At 39.2% G+C, this 23865-nt stretch overlaps 1 protein-coding gene and 1 pseudogene across 1 annotated transcript in view; one reads left to right on the forward strand and one right to left on the reverse strand.

Moving 5' to 3' along the window:
* Window positions 1-23865, reverse strand: part of CREBBP (CREB binding lysine acetyltransferase) — a 118580-nt gene that overhangs the window by 9025 nt on the left and 85690 nt on the right. Inside the window, 11 exon segments of the mRNA XM_039885162.1 lie at window positions 184-297; window positions 966-1112; window positions 1502-1652; window positions 5916-5983; window positions 6335-6412; window positions 9410-9466; window positions 10986-11066; window positions 16579-16667; window positions 17110-17349; window positions 18195-18313; window positions 22559-22748. Coding sequence (XP_039741096.1) covers window positions 184-297; window positions 966-1112; window positions 1502-1652; window positions 5916-5983; window positions 6335-6412; window positions 9410-9466; window positions 10986-11066; window positions 16579-16667; window positions 17110-17349; window positions 18195-18313; window positions 22559-22748 — 1334 coding nt within the window.
* On the forward strand, window positions 15736-15854 carry LOC120620735 (uncharacterized; annotated as a pseudogene).

Raw genomic sequence — 23865 nt, forward strand, 5'->3', positions numbered from 1 at the left:
GCACTGTGTGAGGAGTCCCAAGAGCACTTAGAGAGGGAGCTCTGGAGACTTCTGAATACATCTAAGGATGCTAAAATAAAAACACATAAAACTTAAACACTCTTATTATTTCACAAAATAAATATATAATGAAAATTAAGCATGGCGTTTTTATTAGTTCTGGAAAATTTGAATGAAACTCACCCCAATTTCTTCACATATTCTAAATATCCAATAAGGATCTCATGGTAAACAGCTGTCCGAAGGCATCGGGGCCGGAAGAAATGAATACTGTCCAGATAAGATATGTACACACGCCTGAAGGGTGGGAGTAAGAAATTAATTGAAAGTTCAGGGTATACTCCTAACTTGAAACCAAACACAAGCATCCAAAGAAAAAATGCTCCAGCAATTAATTTTGTTTTGATAGCATTTACACTGGCCACAAACAAGAGAGAAGAAAATTCCCATCACCAACCGCCACTGCCAATCAATAAAATGGAATCCAATTTCATTGCCAAACTGAGAAGCAATGGCATCACTTACCACAGAGAACCACAGAAAGATCAGGGCAAACTAAGAAAAGCCACTTTCAATTCCCTCTCACCCACATTTTAGACTGAACATGAAAGAACTCTTGGCAGAGGATACTTCATTTGACCAGGTGCATCAGAGAATGCCTGGGCTCATGGAGTGGTTCCCACACTTTTCTCTGCCCCAGGTAACACAGGGACAACAGCAAGACCAGAACCATGACCCACAGTTACTCACAATACAAAACATGCTTGAAATAGTCATCAAAACCTTCCACTTCCCACTGGCTTAGAGAAAACTAAAATTAACTAGTCCGGTTAATTAAGCATAGGTTAATTTAACTTAAATCCAGCTCTAAAGCACACAGGTTCTCTAAGACACACAGATAGAGCCTTGGTCTGTTGTAACACAACATGCTTAATGACAACCTCTGAAAGGAGATGGAGAACTACCTTGTGTTTGGAGGAGGGCAATCAGAGCCATACTCCTGGACATGCATCCCAAAAAAGCACACATCCACTCCGTCAATTTCCTCAAAAGCAAAGAGAGCTTTGGTTCGATAAGGGAAAGATTCAGACATTTCCCCAGAGTCCACGAACCTGAAATAAAAGTCAGAATCTGCTGTTAGTAAGAGTCGATGTTTACAAGGAGCTTTACAATGAGATCTGCTGCTATAAACCAGCTCAGGGCAGAGGTGATAAAGGCCTGTCTTCTCTTCTAACTACCAGCCCAGAGCTCTTCCCACTGGACTGGGCAGCTTGGAGCTGTGATCTTGTTCTTTGTGACACTTTTATTCAACTGGGACTTTTATCTACCCTGATGAATTTGGGATAGAGAGCAGTGCTAGCTAGCTACATACTAACCTCTGAAAAGTGTTTAAATTATGCACTCTAAAGCCTTGCCAGAAAGCAAGGTCTCTGTTTAAACAAGTGGGGAAAGCACTGGAACAGTGTCATTTTAGAAAATGGCACAATGTCTGCACACAAACCGTGACTTCATCCCAGGCTTGACCTCCACAGTCTTGTCTGAACTGGCCACCACTCGGACAAAGACCTCCCCAGCTTCAGGATGATTTTGTCGCCGCAAAAACTTGTTGACTCGGTCTTCCAAGTGGTTTCCCAATCGCGTGGTCTGTAGTCCTGTAAAGTTCAGAATGAGCAGGTGAGAGAAATTCAAAAGGGCTGTGGAAAAGGCAACTGAGGCCATAGAATTCACCTTTTTCTTTCAGTGTAGTCTGATATTTTAAGGATTCATGTTCTCCAAATCCAGAAGGGAACTAGTCTGTCCGATGAGGTCAGTGTTTTATGAAAGGGGGGATTTCGGAATCTCAGGCACTTCATACCCTCCCTGAAGGCTGCCATCAAATACCCAGATATTTTCATCTGTTTCTAACCATAAAAGGCAAAACAGACATGAAGGTGAACCTGAATCTCAAAGAAGACAGGCTGTGGGGTAAAATGGGGGAGCAGGCAAGAGGGGAACCGTGCTGTGCCCACCAGCCCTGTCTCCCCCACACCCAGGCCCTGGTGAGGTGGAGATCTGGCCTAGGGCACACATCTGTGTCCTGAGAGCAGAACTCTAAATGGGGTGCCTGCCATGGCTTTTCCTGGAAGGCAAGACTGGCACTCATGTGTTCTTCCCTTCATGCTCGGCTGAGGAGAGATCCCCACTGCAGTTAAGACAGAGCGCACAGAATACTGCACTGCTGACTAAGCTGTGAACATGCAGACCATGGCAGGAGCACTGATACTGTCTCAACACCCAGACCTCCCTATCTTCATTCCCAGGTAAGCTCTTCCTTCCATACCTCCCTCTCCCAGGGAGTCATAGAACAAGCTACCTAGAGGTAAAACATTAGCCACAGCATAAAAAACTCCCTGCACATGGGAAAAAAGACTAGAAGCAAAAGCTGTAGAAGATTCACAGTAATTATTTGTATACAGAATTTTAAAGACATTTTCTTCTTTATATTTATTAATTTTTAAAATATTTATTACAATAAGAAAAAATTTTAAAGCTATTCGAAAAATTAAGATTCCTTAATGAAGTCAAGAAATATACAGAAAATTTAGACTAACTCTAAATTCCATTTTTCTGCAATAAACATACCAATGGTAAAGCTTTGATACATTAAGTTATACCTATAAGTTATAATGTATCTTTGATACATTAAGTTATATCAATAAACGTGATTTAAGAAAAAAACACAATGATAATGAAATAAAAACCATAATGAAATAAAATAATGAAATAAAAAATAATGAAATAAATATATAGAAAAATAATGAAATAAAATATAGAAAATAATGAAATAAAAACCATATAGAAAAATAATGAAATAAAAACCATATAGAAAAATAATGAAATAAAAACCATATAGAAAAACAAAAACTTGAAAAGCTATAAAAATGATGGGGAGTGGATTTGTGATCTATTTCACCTGCTGATAAAACTGTACACTAACCACAGCTGTGTGTTCATGCTCTGGACCCCTTACATCCTGCAGCTCCCATGGCTAAGACAGCCATACTGAGTGCATCAGTAGTAGCTTCAAAGGAACCAACAAGCCATTTTGTCTCGTCTTTGTGAAGCCCTTGAAGAAAAGTCTCCCATGTGCACCATCCCCATTCTGCTGCTAAGCACATTTTGTTCCCTTATAAGGTGGCTTCAATCTAGAAGGGAGGACACAGCTAAGAAGTGCCACCCTGCTGTAGTGAGAGAATTCCCCCTTTTCCTTATGAAAATCTGACTCCACACACTATAATCTTCAAATAGTAAATGGAAGGAATAAACCTTAAAAATTTGGTCCTTACTTTCGTCGTCAAATCACCTGAATTACCTGCACTAAAAACCATACATTTAAACCAATTTATGACAATCCTGTTACAAGTATGAAACTGAGCACTGTGAGAACGTAAAGAGGACTGCAGAGCTGATTCCTCATAGTGGGTGGGGGTAGGGGTAGGTATTACATGTAGCAGCCAGCACAAGCTCAGAGATGCAAATACTGGGGACACAGGTTCTCCTGGGAAAGAAGGGTGATTCTTATCTATGTGGTACACACATGGAGATGTATTTCAGGTCCTGCAGTGTTTAGGAACAGGCCCCTCTCCTGGCTGTCATGGCTGGGACCTCTTTGCAGTCAGTGCACACACTTTTGCCTCATTCGTACACCACTTCCCAGTTTTCTGCAGAGTGGCCACATCCTTTTATCTAGCAACTCATTCCCACTTTCCAATCACCCCTTACTATGCTGTATTGCCTTTTGCCTATGTGCAAATATCTTTGAAGTAGGATACATGAAAAATGGAATTGCTGAGTATAAAATAAACATTTTAAACTGTTCATTCCAACTCAGGCATTCAATGTACATTTTTGTCCGCAGTGCATGACGTGGGGTGGGGGTGGGGATGCTTTTATTTCCCTTTATGGAATCAAATCCTTCACTTTTTTCCTTTCTGACCTCTGGGTTCCACCTTTTTTAGGAAGGCTTATAACCCAATACTATAAAAACACTCTTACTGTGACTTTGTGTACATCTGAAGTTGTTTCCTTTTCTCCTTTAACCACCTGAAGCTAAGTTGTGTGTCCATATGGTGCAAGGTGGGGAGGTGGCTTTGGGTGGATGGTCAGTTCTGAGTATCATTCACTGACTAGCAGCTGGAAGATATTTCCAATAGTCAGTGCAAATACAAATGAGGCAACCTTTCCTTTGTGACCTACAGACACTCGCAAAGACTGTTCAAACCACAATATAAGGGGTGACACTAGACTTCTAAGGTCCTTTTCTGTAAGCAAATGTTCTATATCCGAAACCCTAAAGCTCATCCACCAAAGGTCCACACATCTTTCTCTACCATTCTCTGGACACTGGTGGTGGGCGGGGGGGAGGTCGGGTGAGGTGGGCTGGGCCAGCTCTCAGGCTCTTCTTTGCCCCAGCCCCACACCTCCACCCTTGTGCCTTCCAGTCATAGCTCTTCTAGTGAGGCCTAGCTCTGCTGGCAATGTGGTCTGGTCACTGAAGCTCTGGCCCAGGAAAGTGTTTCTAAGTTTTTGACTGCTTCAGTGATCTCACTAAGAACAGACCCTCTAATGTAAGGGTTCTCATCTGAGGGCAACTGTGCCCCCAGGGCACATCTAGCAAGGTCTGGAGACATTTCTGATGGTCACCACCTGTGGTAGGGGTGGGTGTAGTGTTATTGATACTTAGTGGGCTGTGGCCAGGGATGCTGCTAAAATCCTAAAAAGCACAGGAGAGCGACCATGACAAAGAATCACCTAGCCCCGAATGTCAATGGTAGTAGCTCAACTCTTATCTAGAGAGACGTATTACAATAGTCAGTGAGTTCATCAATATTTCAAAACATTTTACAAGAGTAAGTTTAAGTTATAGGATAACTGTGGATTTTGGTAACTACAGTCTGAACTTGAATTAACACTGACTTGGAAGCCTACCGAGAAGCTTCCTCCTTGCCTACTTCCCCGGATGTGTTATCTCTCCCTCCATCTCATCTCTCTTCTACTCCCAGCTCCTGAGATGGCTTGGCTCTTGTTGGAGACACCTTGAGCAGTGTGCTGGTCACCTGTCCTACTGGTGAAAGGCAAGAGCTGCAGGGAGCACTGGGGCAGGTGAGCTTTAAGGCACCACTGCTGGTGGCTTTCCTATTCCGGATTACTGTTAATTTAGCAAAAGGACAGCCTGGGAACACCATGCTGTGGAAGGCAGCCCCCAGTACTTGAGAGCCAAGTGGTAAAGGTTACATATTGTAAACTTTTGAAAAAAATCAGGACTACCAATGAAAAGTTATTTTTAGTAGCAATAGCCTGCTCTCATAAAGAGATACCAGAAACCTCTCTAAAATGTAACAATGACATTTTCACCAAGTCTTTGGGCAGACCAGGCTCCTACAGGCCCTGGATGGATGGCAGCTGATTCCCAAGGGGTCAAAGAGGGTCACTCCTCACAATAGAAGGGTCCACATCTAGCGACTGGCAAGTGGTCGCTGACACACAGGCCCAGGGCTGAGTGTGTTGCTCACACAAGATGTCTGTGTGTGTCTTATTTCTAAGCTTATTGGGGAGAGGTCTTATTTCTAAGCTACTTGAGAAGAATCTGCTGACAAATTTTCTCAGAATTTATAAAGTTTACTATACATTTAAGCTCTCGTCTAAAATGAAGACTGATCATAAAGCTGACTTTCATATAGGGATCAGGCCAAACGATTCTCTTTAAGGGTAAAACAAGAAAAATACACAGTATTAGAAAACAAACTCCTCACAGTTAGAAACATTGGACAAGTGAGCTCCAAAGCCACCTGTTGAGAGGAACCAAAGGAAGACTGGGAAAATTATACAAGTTTCTATAACATACAGATCAGGAAACAAATCTTTCCATAACTTACTCTTAGCACTGAATTTGTTTTCTTTTCGAGTTCTGCCAGTTTTCTTCAAGCAGTTGTCGCACACAAAGCTGCAAAAACAAACAAACAAATAAATAAGGGGTGTAATCAGATTATATAAACAAACAGTACATGTTACTAAACCAGTGAAATGCAGCATTAAAATACTTTGTTGGCAGTTTAAATCGCATCATTATGCAAAAGTGAAGAGGCAGACTGCTTTGATTCTACAATTCCTAAAGAAGGCAAACATTAAGACTTAAATTTAGAACAACTGCCATCTATCTTAATTGCTGAATTCTTGCTGACAACAATGAATGAAATGCAGTAGCAGCAGCAGCGGCAGGGACCCTCTCCTCCACTCTGTGCAGAACTGCTTTCCCTTTCCCAAGATCACAGGAAAACACCAGGAAATTACTCACCCTGAAGGCCAAATGATATCATAGTGTAAAACACAAATCTGATGCATCTTCCGGCCACATTCCTTGCAATCAACAAAACTAGAAGACAAAGAAAGTGCACTGAAATGCACATGGAACCACACAATGCAGTGGTCTGTAGGAGCTGGTATACTATGTCCACACCTCGTCCTCTTGTTTACTTTGAGTAGCTGGGGCACTAACACAATCTGTTGATTTGTTCAGCCATATTTTTAAAATGTGTCAGTATACTTTCTACAGGAAAAGCAAACTTTCTTCTTGTCTTTGTACAAATGCCTCATTCCTCTCTCCTCCCAATTTCCTTTGCAACCAGAAATGAAACTTTAAAACTTTGCTGTAATGCAGGCATATTTTATGGGCCAGTTATTTCTGACATTATTACATATCTTCAAGGCCAATGCTTACTCTAGGTAACTGCACATGCCTAAAATGACTTAAATAACAGAGAACAATACTTTCAGTGTTATAAACACTTGTTCTTAGAACTAGGCACAGGAAGCGTCCGCTTTAAGTGGGTTACAAAGGTGGGAAGTGCCAAGCTGACTGGTAAATAATGGTCATTATTCAAGTAAACATTGGAGAGAGCAAGGGGATGGATGCACTGTGCCACTCACAGCTCTGCCACAGCCCCACCCAGGCTCACCTGGGCTCTGTCACTTTATCTGGGAATCTCAATTGCCAACATACTTGAAGGTCAAAACCTTCTATTTTTCAGCCACTCCCTTACCACCACCATACTTAAACCTGGTGCAAGTCTTAAGGGGCTAAAAAGTACCACATTTTCCCCAAACTCTCCTGGGTTCGGGCTCTTTCTATCAGCCTGGATACTGAACCCTGTAACCTGACACATGCTTTCACTACCCTGTTGAGCCCTTGGCCTCTGATCTTTCCTCTGTCCTTGCTGAGCAAGGCTTCAATCATGGATCAAGCCTCACCCAGCTCCTCTGTTCCTGTTCTGTTGGAGGGAAAAAAGACACATGCGCAAAACTGTGCAAAACAGCAGCACCATTAGACTGGCCATCCTAGAGTATTATCTGGCAATCCCGTGCTATGTCATGCCCCCCACTCCACCATGTGGTAGCTGTTCCAAACCTTCACTCCTCCTTCAAGTGCTACATCACCCCCAATCAGCTCCTTCTTTGAAATCTCAACAGTTGAGCTCATTTCTGGGTTAAGAATTTAAAAGATCAGTAGGTAATAATTCCCTCAGTTTCTGTGCCCTCTCCAAAGACACCCCATTCTCTACCCTTCCCTCTTATGTCAGGGAAGAGAAATGTCAAAAAGTATGATATATATTATAGATCCTATTGTATCAATTTTGAATTTCAACCTCTCTCCCCGCCTATTATTAACCAATTGGCTGGCTCTCCTTCCTGCTTTTCTTGTTCAGTTACCTAAAGCCACCACCCAGACTTGTCCTTTCCCCAACCCAGTGTGGTCTCTTCCACCAGAAGGCTGTCTTTCAGGTCAGCTTTCCATCTCTCGCCTGAGCTGCTGCTCTGAGTCTCCTAACTGGTTTCTCTCCTAGGGAGCAAAGTCTTCTCTCCCCTCCTCGTGAATCCACCTCACAGTTCCGGGGTGATCTTTCCATAACAAAAACCAATGGTGTCCTTCCAAACCTTCCCAGCATATCCAGGAGGAAGTCTACACGGCAGAGTAGTGTAAGGGGCCCTGCGCCTCGTGCCTCTCCTGATTTCACAGGACTCCATCCACATCGCCTATATATCAACCACTCGAGCTTACCTGTAGTGTTGAGCATCCTGTGTTCTTTCACTCCTTTGTGTCTAAAATGCTCTGACCCTCCCCTAACACCTGCTTCCAGATGAGAGTCACCTTCTTTGGGATGCCATTCTGCCCAGGCCAGGGCCCAGAAACACTAGACAACCTTATTGCCTTCTGCAGTCTGTGCTACGATCCATCTCTCTCTTCTACTGAATGATGTAGCCCTCCCTTGATTCACCTGTGTAGTGCCCACCTAGTATTCCAATACAATGTATTTTGAAATTGGAAAGTGAATATAATTGTAGTGAAACTGAAAAACTGCGGTAGAGGGCATAATGTGAACAGGGATATGGACAATCAGGATAAACAATCCACTGGTCATTAAAGATCTAGGAAGGAGCCTCCTCATGCATAAGGCACCTTGCTCAGGCTGGAGCCCTAGAAGTCACTGTGCTCCTAGCCTAGGCACTGCTATTCAGGGAAAGTATGTGTCCTTCTCTACAGCAACTGGCCTCACTGAAGCTGCAGGGATGGGGTGGGGGTGGTGTATGTATGTATGTGTGTATGTTTCAAGGCCAAGAGAGGAGAGGACCTTGTTTCTAAGCCCTGGACATACCATAGCCACATTTCTCAAACATCCAACGATGCTGGAGTTTGTTGTGCTCATCGAATAGCCCTGAACGGGCATTCACCACAGCAACAGAACATAGTGGGTCTCTCCACACACTGGGATGCCCTCAGGACTCAGCTTTGGGGACCAGGGAGGGGATACCACACGGAAGGAGCTCTGAAGCCTCCTTAAGGGCCACCACAAAGCAAATTTTGCAAGTGTAGCATTCTCACTGATCACTAAAAGAAAGTTAAGTATTTGACAATGGCCTGTGAAAAATAAACCATACAAAGACAGAGGGAAGGGCACACACCAGACTTCCTATTACTTTTTACAAAGTGGTTTCTAAGAGGTTTTCTTTCTGAAATTTCCCTTTAAATGATACTAACAATACTCTACCAAATATTCCAACTTTTGGTCTCTAAAGTTTCACACAAAATGGTTTCTTAAAGACACTGATGACCAAGATATTAGAGAGGTTCTAAAAGAACCAAACATCCATTTAATCTTATTGTTGTTAAAATTCAGTAAATGGAGAGCATGTTACAGAGGCTATACATATTTTGTGTAAGTTAAAGTAGAATCCATATTTTGATAACGTCACACAAAAAAATTCCACCCAGGGCAATATATTTCCAATGTATTCTTCCATAACTCAATAATAAGAACTTCGCTGATCCAAAACTAAAATCTACAAGTCAGAAAGAAGTAGTTATAATACTCACGGTTCAGGATCTAAGGTATCATTTTTCTTCTTTTCAAACTGATCCTTTGAAATTGTCCTTGTTAAAAAAAAGTTAATTAACTGAATTTATCTGTTGGGTAAAAACTAGAGAGTTTGTAAGTAGTTCTTCAAATAGAAAGTAAGTGATGGTCAGCTGAAATCTCAAGTAAATGAGGGCATGAAAATATATAAATTTAATTCCATAGAAAGCACTACCATTATTTTTCTCTATCTTGTAACATTTCCTCCCAACTATCATCAGCACTTATTACAAGATTTAATGAAAACTTCTCAAAATACAAAGGCAAAATGGTGTTGAAATTCAAATCTGTTAATTTTCAATCAAATCTATATGGTGAGTGGCTACTGATTTTGACAGATACTGGTATAACCAATTCTTTTAACCACCATATTCTCTCAATGACACAAGGTCAGCATATCTTTTTGGGGATATTTTACTCTTAAAGAGCTGACTATTTGGTTATTACTGTCCTTTTGTTATGACTGGTATATATGTGAATTACTTCTGATTCACAGAATTATACAATTTATCAATCACTCAATGGGACCAAAGAATTAAGATGACAAGAGATATAAAAATAAATTGCATATGTACAATTTCTGTCACTTTGGCTTGTATATCTTACAAGTGGCTATGGTTTTACATTTGAATAAAGTAAACTTGAGTTGCAGAGTAAGTGTCCTTCACTGCTACAAACCGCTTTGGTGGGAAGCCTTTCTGCCTGTGGGAAAACATCACACTAGCAGACTTTCCAGCATGGAAGGGATCATGGCAGAGTCCAGAGAAAAGAGAACTACAGAACACTGGCAGTCCTGGGCAGACATGGTGGCTGTCAGGTTTTTAGGTATCTCAAGCATATAAATGAGTTGACGATCCAATTTGCGGATTTGTTTTTTTCTTGCCACATCTGGACATATTTCCACTCAAAGGCAACTCCATCAGAGGACAGGCATCAGGGAGGAAAAAGTAGACTCGAGGAATGAAATGAGCCAACTTAGACCTGTCTGTGTTGGACCTAGTGAGCAAGAGTCAAGCTTCCAGCGAGGAAGGAGACATTTACATTCTGGAAGCTCATTATCTGTGTTCTATTAGCTTTACAACTAACTTAAAGGATAAGGTTTCAGTAGAAGACCAACTACATGCTAAAGACAGGGTGGGTACATTAGCCTCATTTTTTGCTAGTGCCAGTTCTGTGAATAGGATTACCTGGTTTCTTAGGTATAGCCAAAAATTTATAATTTCCCCAAATTGAGGGTGATGGCCACCAGAAAAAAGCAAGTGTTTTAAAAGAAGGGATAGAAAGGTCAAGAGAGACCAGTGAACTGCCCAGTAGCTGCTACAGCATCATGGTCTTGAATAGAAAAAAGGATGTGGAAGTGTGACTAGTGTTCGGCTAAAACAGCTACATGTTAAAGTATGAAGGTGGTCATAGTTAATATGGGAAAATATACCACACACAAATCAAAATGGCAGTGGTGCTTCCTTTTTACTCATGAACAAGAGGCAAAAAACAAATAAGAGTCACCCCCGAGAAAAATGACAGGATGGTACTTACGTCTGGGGTTGTGAAGGGTCGTCACCCAGGGTAACATTCTCCCCCTGGATCTCTGTGAAACACTTCTCACAGAAATGATACCTGTCAGCAAGAAGGCCATACTTGGGTGAACTGGTCCATCATAATACACAGCCACCCAAGCAACGAAGCCACCAATCAGAGCAGGGCAGATCACCACGACGAAGGGGGGGCGTTGTTGGTTGATTGATGGGTCAGTGAGGACAATGAGAGGAACAGGGGCAGGTAGGGAAGGGCAGGATTAGAGAACAGGGAAGAAAACAAATAGCACAGACATAGAGGTAAGACGCAAACACCAAGACAACACAGAGCAGAAAGCCAAGGCAAAGCATTGATTAGCATTCGGTCTCATTGCACACATCACAGGCCATCAACACTAACAACGACTGGGCTCGCTCAGTCCAGCTCCAAGATGCAAATGTTTGCAAGGAGTTGTTAATACTAGAATTGCAAGGAGCCTAAATTTAGGAGTTTAAATTTTGTTATTACTTAGAGAAAATCAAATATAACTCCAGGGTTTGAGATTGAAAAATTTACTTTGAACAAAACAGTGTGACAAAAGGCCTTAAAAAAGCAATTTAAACTGAAATAGCTTTACTTTTTAAAATGAAAAATTTATGCTTGACAGCAATTCAGATATTTTATTTCTGATATTTAAGCCAGATCTTTAAAGGTACAAGTATGTTCAGCACCAGAACTGGTTTTAATTTTTTTCCTGTTATTTTTCTCATGTTAATCACTTAGTTAATTAGGTTACAATACAAATGAAACCAAATCCATATTCTAGACAAACATTTAACAGAAATGCAATCGGGGTCAAAGACTTTCCAGCCATTTATCAATAAAAATATGCAGAGAAAAAACTGTGATATATTGTATAAACAATACAATATATGTAAATACACGAACAATGTTAAATACTTTTAAAATCAATTCTAGGCTTTGATTTAAACTTTTTTGGTACTGGGACCAATCATTCATCAATCTGAGATACTCAGTGATTGACTGCTCTGACTTGGTGACAATCCAAGTTAAGCAAATTTAGAGTTAATCTTTAAAGCACAATCTGCATTTGAGAAATTATCCATAACCCCAATTTCTTATAAGATAATACAGAGCCTCAGCTCAAGCTATCAAATAAGAACAATTAAAATAAAAACTATAAATGTTTGGAAAGGACACAAATAAGAAATCAACAAAAATGCAGGCTGATGCTGCATAAAACAAGATGGGCACACAAGAATACTGTAAAAATAAACAACTTGAATGGAGGTGACTTATACAAGCAAAAAGGATGAATATAAGGTAGCAACAGCAGCACAATAAAATGCAGTTTTAGTGCTCAAAACTATGTCTACAAGATGCCAAGAGGATTAGTGTTAAAGACACTATGACGAGACTTGGAGTGCCACACTGAACCAACAAGCGCAGGAGATACGGCAGCTTGCAGTTTCACTCACACACGCACACAAAGCTACAAACGACTGAGAGTCACACCGCCTGGCCAGTTTGTTTTCATTACTAAAACAGGTCCCCCTCAAGTTCTAATTCTAATCTTAATTAAGCACACTGATCATTTTGTCTGCTATATTTCACTCACTAAATATATACAGTAAATTAAAGGCATAAAATTTTAGAGCATGCACACATCCCAAGATTATATAATTTTTCAGTTTATTGATGAGGAACATGACAGACTCCCTATGGGTAGCAACTGGATTAATTCTTGCTGGGACCTGTTTTTTTTAGGACTAATTCAATTAATGAATTCTACCAAGATTCATAAAAACTCTGACTAGGAACAGACAGATTAACATTGCTGTTTTAAAAAAAGATACCCCCCCCTCCCCCGCAATGAACTATGTATGCAACATTCTGGCTATTCACTATTTTGTCAATATTCCTATGGAGCCTTCAAATCATGCATGAAAAGAATTTCCATGTGCAGGAAGACATGATCATCACTGGCAAGAAAGAAAGTACAGAAACTATAAACCAATTCTGTGGCAAGCAGTATTCAAAAAAGATATCCCCTCGATGCCAAATATTTCCCTTTTAAAAATAAAACTTAGAACTGAGTGTTCCAATTCATTTTATGATTAAACGTACAGCTACTGTGGGCTAGCTAGAAGAGGACCACTGACTACATTTAGAAATGAAATTGCCACAGTAATTACATGAGAGCCTCAATGGTTTTAAAATCCTGGACAATTCTTAGCTTTTTTTAAAGAAGGACATCAAGTACTGCAAAAGCCAGAAAACAAGAAACATAAACCCATTATTTTCCAATGGAGGAAACTGGCCCAGGATGAAACACTAATGGCTGAATGGCTGCACGTGGAGTGGCCGTGGAAACCTATACTCTGTGTGTAACTAACTCCCATCCCCAAAGAACCTCAGGATCAGAAAATGGGAGGGACAGAGTATTAACACACACTAGTCCCAAAGCAATGCCAGAGAATCAAACCTGTTGAGGTTTAACAAGGTAGTGGTGGTGGTGGTGGTGGGTAGGGACTCACTCTAATACCCTTCTGAGAGATGACCATGGCCCAGGGAAGGGAGCATAGTCACCCATCTACTCAAATTGACTGAAACCACCCTGGCAATCAGTGAGTGACAGATGTTAACGCCAGATTGTCCCTATCTTATTACCTAATTCAAACTTTATTCATCCTGGAAATACAAAACAGTTCAGAAATTCACTTTTCACTGACATTCTGCTTTGTGTGAAGGAAGCAGTTTGATGAACATGAGAAATACTTCACATAGTCTGATGATGATGTATATCTGGGTACCTAAAGTTACCACAATGTAACTGCACAGTTTATCTGTAAGGGTAATTTAATGTCTGGAGTAAATTTTCAAATGCAGATTGTTTTAAGTACCGTATCAGTAACTGGGATATCTATAGATAATATCAATCTTATTTAGAGATAACAACTAAAAAATCTATAGAACAGTTTTCCCAACATGAGTTACTCTAAAAATTTTAAAGTATGGAAACAAGTGAAAATATAACCATATTCTAATTTATATATTAGTTTCACTTGTTTAAATGGTTTATAGGATTTCCTACTGTTCTAACTGCCCAAACAGTTTAGGACAATAAGTGCCAAAACAATGATTCATTATTAAGAACACCACAGTGTTCATAAATAATCAAAGTTGAGAATAAAAATGTAAGCAATTAAAATGTCCATCGCAGAATTAGGTCATTGCTTTCTTAGAATTACATGTTCATCTCAAGTTCAGTTAATCTAGAAAGCACACCTGTGAGATTCGGCTGAGAATTAGTATGCCTACACTTTTAAAATGTATTAATAAAACAGAACTTTTGTTTCCACTCTTAAGAAAAATGCATTACTTTTGTTCAGTAAAAACGAAGCTCTATATGTTAATAAAATTAGACATATCAGAACTTTCAAAACAATCATGTTTGCAGTCTATCAACAACCTCCTCTGAGGGTTCAGTAGTATACCCAGATGCTACCAACTCTATTTAACTTTAATTGCTCTCAACTTAAACATGGCAAAAATCTTTGCAAATCATCAAAGGTAGGGTCCCAAAGGACCCAGAGACAGTAAAACCAATGATAAAAAGGCCCCCAAACTTTAGAGACAGTGGTAAGCAATCTGATGTCTATTCCTTCTTCTAGAGTCAAACCGTGCTCAGTACCCAGGGGCAGGGGCATTTTTCAGGGTATAGTTAATTTTAAACCATTCCCTTAAAATTTCATAACTTTATTTTGTTTGGCATATAACAGTTTCCAAAGTGAACTCCTAATTCATTATTTCATCAAAGACTGACAACTAAGACTGTTAGGGAAGGTGTTACTGTGCCCACATCATGAACAAGAAGATTAAGCTTGATACATTATAGAATGGGCTGAAGGTTATGGGGCTAAAACTGTATATGAAGGTGCCAGACTTCCAGGACAACATTTGTCACTATGGGAAAGGTTCCATCACGAAGGGACAGGTATCATTTCAAACTTTGTCTTAATGCTTCTATTGATAGAAGAATAAGCTAACACAAAAATTAAATCCCAAATGTTAAAGTATTGTCAGCAGGACAGTTGTATAGGCTGCATTTCCAGTAGAAGTTTCTTTCTGGGGACGCCCATCTTTTCCCATGTCACTATACTGAAAGCTACTGGGAACAGTGAGCTGGGCAAGGCTTAGAAACTTTTTCTTGAGACCTTTTTAGATCAGGAGGTTTTCTTAAAGTATAATTTTGATGGGAGTTATCAATAATCTTGAATGTCATTAGATTTTTAAAAATTAAAATAATTAAAAAATAATTGGAAGAAAAATAATTTTAAAATTCCGAATTATTCAGGCCTGTACACGTACCTCTAAACAAATCACAAAAAGCCCTCTACTTACCTTCTTTGAATATTAGAACATATGTAATTACTATAAGCAAACAAGATCAAAACAATTAAATCAAACTCTAATGCTGACATTTAATATTTGAACCTAAAGACGAAGAGGAGCCATTAAGCTTCTTCTGGGTCACATAAAGAATTTAGTTGCCTAATTCATAAAATGGAGGCAACATAACTGAATTTGACCAAGATTTACAACCTGCGCTTCAAAGCATAATGCTCTAGTGCTGTGGCAACACGTGGCCACTTAAATCAATAGATGTAAATAAACCTAATTTTCAAAACCACCAAACTATGAAAGTTATATTTGTGTGGGAAATCAACAACGAAATATACTATTTTCAGTCTACGGCCATACTACCCTGAATAAGTCCGATCCCGTCTGATCTCGGAAGCTAAGCAGGGACGGGCCTAGTTAGCACTTGGATGGGAGACCACCTAGGAAGACCAGGTGCTGTAGGCGTAAAAAATAAAAAATAAGGGATTATAAGCTGAAAAGGTCCTTGCAATCTGTGAGATCAACCAAGGGTTGCCTCGCCTAAAAAAAATAAATAAATAAAAATAAAATACTATTTTCATTCTCCTTCTACTTAAGATAGGAGATCTATTCTTTAGCCGTCAATACTTGAAGAGAATGGCAAATATTTCTCAAACACATCTACTACTCACAAAATCTAAAATGGCCACCTTATACTAGGGTGGTTTCTCTTGAACTCAATAAATACGCCAGATCTCATTCTGTATTGTGTTACTAATTAAAAAACAAAGTCTATGGTTTTTACTTTTTTAACGAATTAGCACTAATGCAAGTCTGTCTCTCCATCAGACCGTCCAGGCCAAATTATCTAGGCAAATATTTACAGATGGAGTACAATGTTTCAACTTTATTTATGTCCTGAAAAAGGCACTGTCAATCTTTTTTACTCTCAACTCCAAACTCTTTCTTTAAAGAATTTATAAGAATGTACCTATCCTAGTTATGGAACAAGCAGTTTTGAGCTTTAGTTTTTATACTGTAAAAACATACTTTAAGAGACTGTGGGCCTGAGTGACTGAGAAGCACTAAAATTGTGGTTCCTTTCATTGGAACTTTAAGAAATAATGTACCTGGGCGATGATCAGACAAGCATGCCTTGCCCTAAGACCTTCTTTTTGTCCTGTAATTCAGGAAACTGCTCAATGCTTACCTATTCTGATAGCTGTAGTAGGCAGCATCGCGAGGAATTGTACAGAGCTGCTTTCCATAGCAGCACAAAGTCTGTGGGGAAAACTCATACTGCAAAAACAAAGGAAAAATACTAAAAATATATCCCATTCATTGTCATGTAACATTCTTGTCCACTACAGAGGATTAGATTCAGCTAGTAAATTATTAGTACACTGAATAGTTTTCCAACCATCTTCATAGCTATTTAAAGACATTTTTTGGATACGATGTGACAGAATTACTGAGACATTTATTATAAATACATGAATAGAGACAGGGGCAGTCAGAAATGCTTAACTCAGCATCTTCCCCCAATATATATCTCTTGCTTTGATCACCCATTACATTGTTTTAGGAAATCAATTGTTTTAGAAAAGACCAGACTATCTGGGTACTTCCTAGCATAAAGGTGTGGCCAAAATGTTGAGTCTATCAAATCATCATACTGCTGTACCCTTTTTGGCTGGATTAACCACAAAAGTTCATTTTCCAGAAAAAGTTTAAACTATACCTTGCGTCCACAACAATATCCAAGAGACTGCATAACAGGGTCGATTTCTTGCTCAAAGACCTCTGCGAGTTTACTGCAGAACTTATAGACCCTGGACGTCTTGCGATTATAGAGCCAGGCATTGTTGAACATCAGCCAGACATCGTCCACGTACTGCCAGGGTTCCTGGTACTGCCCTGTGTCCAGCTTCCGCTTGATGGTGGAAAGGTCCATGGGGTTCTTCACAATGTCAAAGTAATCCTCAAAGACAAAAGAGTCTCAATCTAGTGGATACCCCAGATTCCAAGTGCCAGCCTTATCTGGCAGCTTTATCTTAAAATAAATTAAATATAAAAAGTACCAGAACGACTTCTGTTCTCAATAGTAAGAAATGGGAATTGAAAAGAAAACTTCTGATCTTCTGATTTTACTATGTAAAATTATAATTAATATTTTCAAGTGTGATCAAATTACTTCAAAAGCAAAGTTAAAAAAATTAAAATTGTTTAAGAAGATGCTTTTTAACATAAAATAGAAAAAATGGAATTTTAATGCACTGAATTATAAAGGTAACCAAATTCACCAGACAATATGTTTTTCTAGAGATTCACTCTTGGTCCTAGCAAGCAAAATGAAATTCCAAGCCAAAAACAAAAACAGAAACAAAAACAGTTAACAATGCTTAATGGCTCTGTTGCGTATGCATGGCCTTTGTAAGACTACCCAGGGATATCAAAGAGTGAGGCCCATGTCTTTTATAACTGATGGTCACCAATTCTTTACATCCATTCTTTATAGAAAGTCTTACACAAAACCCCAACTATAAAGCTGTGTGCCAAAGCACATGGGCAGTGTACCCAGGGCTTGCTCCCCACTCACGTACCGCCCCCTCCATGGACCCTGGGGCTTCACAGAACAGGTAGGAAACACACATTTCAGTAAGACAACACACATTTTAATATGTAAGACAAAGATGTATTATCGTTTTGAGAGAAAACTTTTTTATATTAGGAGAAAAATCTTTATAACAAGTCTCGTTATTTTATCCAATTTTAAGAAATAAAACATGGATATTCATGAGTTATACTGATAAAGTTATAACTTACTGGAATTCCTAGGAGCTGGGGATCTACAGGCTGCCGAAAAGGTAAGGACTCTGGATCCTGTCGATACAGTGCTTCTAGGGTTGGCATAAGAGCCTGGCGCAACTCCTCCGGCTTAAAGACTACAGTTAGAAAACATCAGGAAACGACACTATTTACAAGGAACTCAGACTCTTCCCCCATGACATTTCAGAGAAGGTCTGATTCATCTCCCTCCCAGCCTTGAAGCATTCTCTCATTCAGCAGAGTCAACGAACATTCTAAAGCTGCAACTCAGTGTTTCTAAAAACAGTAATATTGGGGTTTTTAAAAACTCCATCCAACCAAGTGCTGTAGGCGTAAAAAAAAAAAAAAAAAGTTAAAAACTGCATCAAGTTATGGGGCAAAATACCACATGGAGAAGTTTGCTTCTTCAATGAGAGAGTTCCAATGTTAAAATTGTGTTGGAACAGAAAATGAAGCTCACTCCTGAATCTGCTTCATTGATCAAATGGTGGTAATAAAGGCATTTCACTGGAAAGAACCTTTCCTCCTCTGATGAAACTTTCCTGTCCTTGGCTAAAGTAAACTCAGACCACCTGAGACAAATGGTTTTGTCTTACAACCTCACAAATGTGTACAATGATAGAGCTATAAGAAAAAGTATTTTTCCCTCCCACATTTACCAATGCCCATTTATCAGCCATCCCATTTCCTAATACACTTTCTGTTGTCACTGATCCAAGGACAAACACTAGCTGCCAAATACATTCAAGACAGTACATTCATACAAAACCCAAATGAGTTCTAATGACATGGAAAAATGTGCACAAAAACCTCTGAAGGCAAGAGGCAGGCCAATCAGTAGTGTGTGTGTTATGATCCCACCTCTCTCACACACATTCCTGGAAGATAAAAAAATGACTGAATAGAGACAAATACAGCAAAGATGTTCTGATGACTTGGGTCATAAGTGATTTGAGATTTCTTCTTTAACAAAATTTTGTGTGTGTGTGTTTTTGAAAAGACTTTCTACAACAGATATGTGGTAAACTGTAATTTAAAAATCAGATTAAAATATCATAAACATTTAAAGTTCCAGTTGGGAAGTAGCATGCATCGAGTATACTGAGAGATAAAAACTATGGCACTGGGAAGTTTCTCAAGAGTTTACTGCCATTATAGCCAAAGACTGCCCAGTTTCCTGACTGACTTCCTGTGGAAAAGGGACAACTGACTGCATTAGACCTGGGACGGTTGCAAGTCAGTGAGCATGTGAAACACCCCAGTGCAGAGCTCCCCAATGGACATTCCCCTTGGAAACAAACATGTGAATCCTGCTTTCAGCAACTTTTTCTTCCATTTTCTTTATAAGAAAACAATTATTTAATTAATAGATTTTTCATTCTTCTAGACTAGGAGTCAGCAAACTCTGACCCACAGGCCAAATTTGTCTAGCCACCCACCTCTGTGAGGCCTGTGAGGTTAGAATGATTTTTATGTTTTTTTTTAATGGTTGGGAAAAAAGAACGGTATGTCATGATATGTGAAAATTACACAATATCAAATTTTACTCTCCAAAAATAAAACTTTTTTGGAACATAGCTGTGTTCATTTGCTGAGATGTTGTCTGTGGCAGCTTTCACCCTACAATGCGGAGTTGAATAATTGAAAACGAAACCTTATGATATGCAAAGCCTAAAATATTTACAGTCTGGCTCTTTCCAGGGAAAGTTTGCTGACCCTGCTCTAGACCTCATCACCTCCCTAGTGGTATCAAAGTGACATGGTCTCACATGTAGCTACTTTGGGAGATTGTTCATTCCTTCATCCCTTCATCAAAAATTTGTTCAATATCTATGCCAAGGAAGAAGCATGTTCAAATTCCTGTTTTTACTACATTGATGTAATAAGATACCAAATGAGCAGAAGTATAAGTCAGAGCTATATTTGAAACTCTGCTACTGATGAGTGTGGTGTGCCTTCTCTATACAACCAGCATGGTGCACATGAGCAGTCCTTGAAACATAGTTTACAGACACCATGGAGACCCCAGTGCTGTCTAATATGGTACTCACCAGCCATATGTGGCTAAAGCTAAATGAATTAATACTGAATAAAATAAAGAATTCACTTTCTCAGTCACACTTGTCACATTCCAAGTGCTCAGGAGCCACATGTGGCTGGTGACCACCATAATGGGGAGCACAGACACATAACACTGTCACAGAAGTTCTAGCACTGCTCTAGGCCCTTTCTAGAGTTCTGTGAAATCAAATTTATTTCCATAATATAAAACACCTTTCGCGATAACAGTAAGTCATTATTTGCCTTTTTGTGCTGTGTTGAAATTTGCATAGATGGGGCACAAGCAGCAGGGAATAAAATTCCTAGCATGGAAGCCACACCAAACCCAACTTAGTAGTCACTGCAACCTTCACTGCTACGATGCACACACAGGGAAAAACGCTACTTGCACTTAAGAATATCCTTAATGAAGTAGTAAAAATTATTACTTTTGTTAAACCTCAACCCTCGGCTACATATCTTTTATCCTGTATGACAAAATAAGAAGGTGGCAATAAAGCACTTCTGCTGCATGCAATGCTTGTCTTGAGAGAAAACACTTGTTTTGAGTAATGAGAGCTAAAGTCACTGTTTTGTTTTTTCACGAAACACATAAAAATGAGAAGAATGACTGAGAGACAATGTACTGTTATTCAGATCTGGGTATGTAGCAGTTTCTCAGAAATGAACAAAGTGGGTCAGTTACTTCAAGGACAACTAACAGTATATGTTGCCAATGACTCTTAATAAAAATTAGAATTTTGAAAAACTTGTATCTACTATGAGAGCTTGATAGCTTCTCAAAATTTATAAGACTTTTTGAAAGATTCTTAGCGATGTTAATGAATGTGATTTTAAAAAAATATTACACAGTGAAATATGTCAATATTTGGAAGATCTGCATAATTCAGTGAGCCAAATTCCAAGATGACCAAAGGATCATGTTAAAAAGAATCATGCAAGGTATAAGATCCATTCGAAGTACAAAACAGACAAATGGATTCTAATGTCAGAATATGAAAAACTGAGTGCTAAAGATTCAGATTTCACACTGCAACTAATCCTTAAGAAACTTCCACATGTTGAGTTTTGATGTAGCATCAAAAAAGAACATTAACAATTATTTGAAAAGGCTATTATTCCTCCCTTTACCAACTACCTAAGTGAAACTGGAATCTCATTTCATGTACTTCAACCAAACAATGTAATACAATAGTGAAGACAGAGGCAGATATGAGAATCCAGCTGTGTTCACTTAACTCTCTGAGTCACAAAATACAAAAACAATGTCACTACACTTACTAATTACATTCGTTCTGGAAAAGTTATTTTTTATAAAAATGTGTTATTTATGGGTGTCATGTAGCAGCTTTGTTATTTTTAAATGAATTAAATATTTTAAAAATTTCTAATAGAGTTAACAGCGTTGCTTGCAAATAGAGTAAACAGCAATAGATAATCCACACAAACAAAAACTCTCTGGAGTCCACAATTTTTAGGAATATAAGTCTGAAACCAAAATTTACAGAACTGCCATACTCCATATACTCCAGGGTTCCTTCCAGTGGCAAAACTATACAATAACAGACTAACATTTCTCTGCCATCTTTTACAAATGTAATACCTGCAGCACTGACCTTCCTGAGCCCCGTTTTACATTTCCAACAGTCACCTGACAATTTTCTGATGCCCTACTACCTCCTTACTTTTTGGATACATCTCATATAAATTCCACCCAATTTGTACTGTGAGGCTTGCTCATCTTTACAGTTTGGAACCCAAAACATCTTCACTTACTTGCCTCCTGTATTCCTGCTGCACTAAGTCACTGGGTCCCACTGCACCATCCCCTTACTATGGGCACTTAAGTTTCCTAGCTATAGAAGCAGAAGCCTACAAGCTCCAGTGAACACGTGTGTTGCCATGGTGATTATTTCCCTAACACCATGGCTTTCAGTCATTTTCCTGATCAAATCCATCAGTGGTTGTTCATGCCTTGCCGAGTAAAGCCCGAGATCCCTGGCCTGCTCAAGGACTCGGATGCAGTTTCGACTCTGGCTCCGCAGCTATGATATCTCAGAAGACGGCTCTGCCTTGGACTGCCCCATAGAGCTAAAGTTTGTTTCTCATTCCTGCCATGTACTTGCAGGTTCCCAGGCTGGAGTCCAGCTCTGAGTGATCACTTCTACTTGAAGAATGGCTGGCAAGAAATATAAAAGCGGAGGTGAAATCCTTTTTCTGCTTTAGCTTTCAATCTACAGTGTGGAATCACATTATGGAAAAGCAGCACAGTTCAACGAGTTCAAGAAAGCACAACCTACTTTTTTTGCGCGGCTGTGAAGGAGACGCTGACTGGGAGGCGGCACCATTAGCGGCACTCTCTTCTTCTTCTTTAGCTTCTACTTTTACTTCTGGCTTCTTTTCATCCACTTCCATTGGTTCTGATTTCTGCTCTGTTGTATCTGATTCTTCTTTAACTTGGGAAGATCCTTGTAGATCCTCCTCCATCATCTTGAGAAAAACAAAATGACAGATAATGATATACAAATATCAAAGACTTTTATTCTAATTCGGCATTATTGGAAGGCTCTTAAAGATCTACAGGCTTGTTAAAAACCTCCCCTAGTCAGAGCTGCATTTATCATTCCTTTTCTCTCGCACAAGAAAGAATAGAGCATTTGGTGTCAGTTGAGTCGCTTTAATACAGTATCAGTACAATTATAGTCCTAATTAAAAAATTTACATACTGATATGCTTAAAAATTACATGTACAAATACATACCATCACCTGCTCAGTAGTTTTACATATAGATATTTCTAGTTTGGAACAGAAATCTCCTTAAAAATTGAGGCAAGGATTGAAAACCAAATTGCTCAGAGGGACAGGCAGGTGAAGTAAACAAATGCAACAGGAGGTATGGTGTGAGACAGCAAGTAGTAGTAGAGACTCTGGCCATGGCTGGTGCTCCCATCCAGATTGCTGCCACAGAGGACTACAAACACAGTGCTTCTCATTTTTCAAGAAAAGCCAGAAATCTAGAATTTAATTTGTAATTCTCCATTTTAAAAAATATTGTGTGAGTCAAACAAAACACATTTGTAGGCTGAATTCAGCCCAGTCTGCCAGTTTTCAACTTCTGCCACAAGTTAATTAGTAAACGAATACATCTCCTCTGCAATATAACTCTGCAGAACTATAAGTGAATGAAGAACTGCAAGGAAAAAGTTACTGAATGATTAAAACATTCAAAATATAAGTCTTTTCACCTGAGTGTATTAGCTGTGGGTTTGTCATATATGGCCTTTATTATATTGAAATATGTTCCTTCTATCATAGTTTTTACCCTATGAGAGTTTTTATCATAAAAGGATGTTGAATATTGTCAAATGTTTTTTCTGAATCTACTGGAAGTATTCCTTCCTCTTTAATTTCTTGAAATAGTTTAAGAAGGATAGGTATTAATTCTTTGAATGTTTGGTAGAATTTACCAGTGAAGCCATCTGGTCCTGAACTTTTATTTTATCTAAAATCCGGAACAAGCTAGGATGTCCACAATCACTACTTCTATCAACATAGTATTGGAAGTCCTAGCCACAGTAATCAGACAAGACAAAGAAATAACAGGCA

This window comes from Pteropus medius, unplaced genomic scaffold, assembly GCF_902729225.1.
Source record: "Pteropus medius unplaced genomic scaffold, Ma_sr-lr_union100, whole genome shotgun sequence".
Taxonomy (NCBI): domain Eukaryota; kingdom Metazoa; phylum Chordata; class Mammalia; order Chiroptera; family Pteropodidae; genus Pteropus; species Pteropus medius.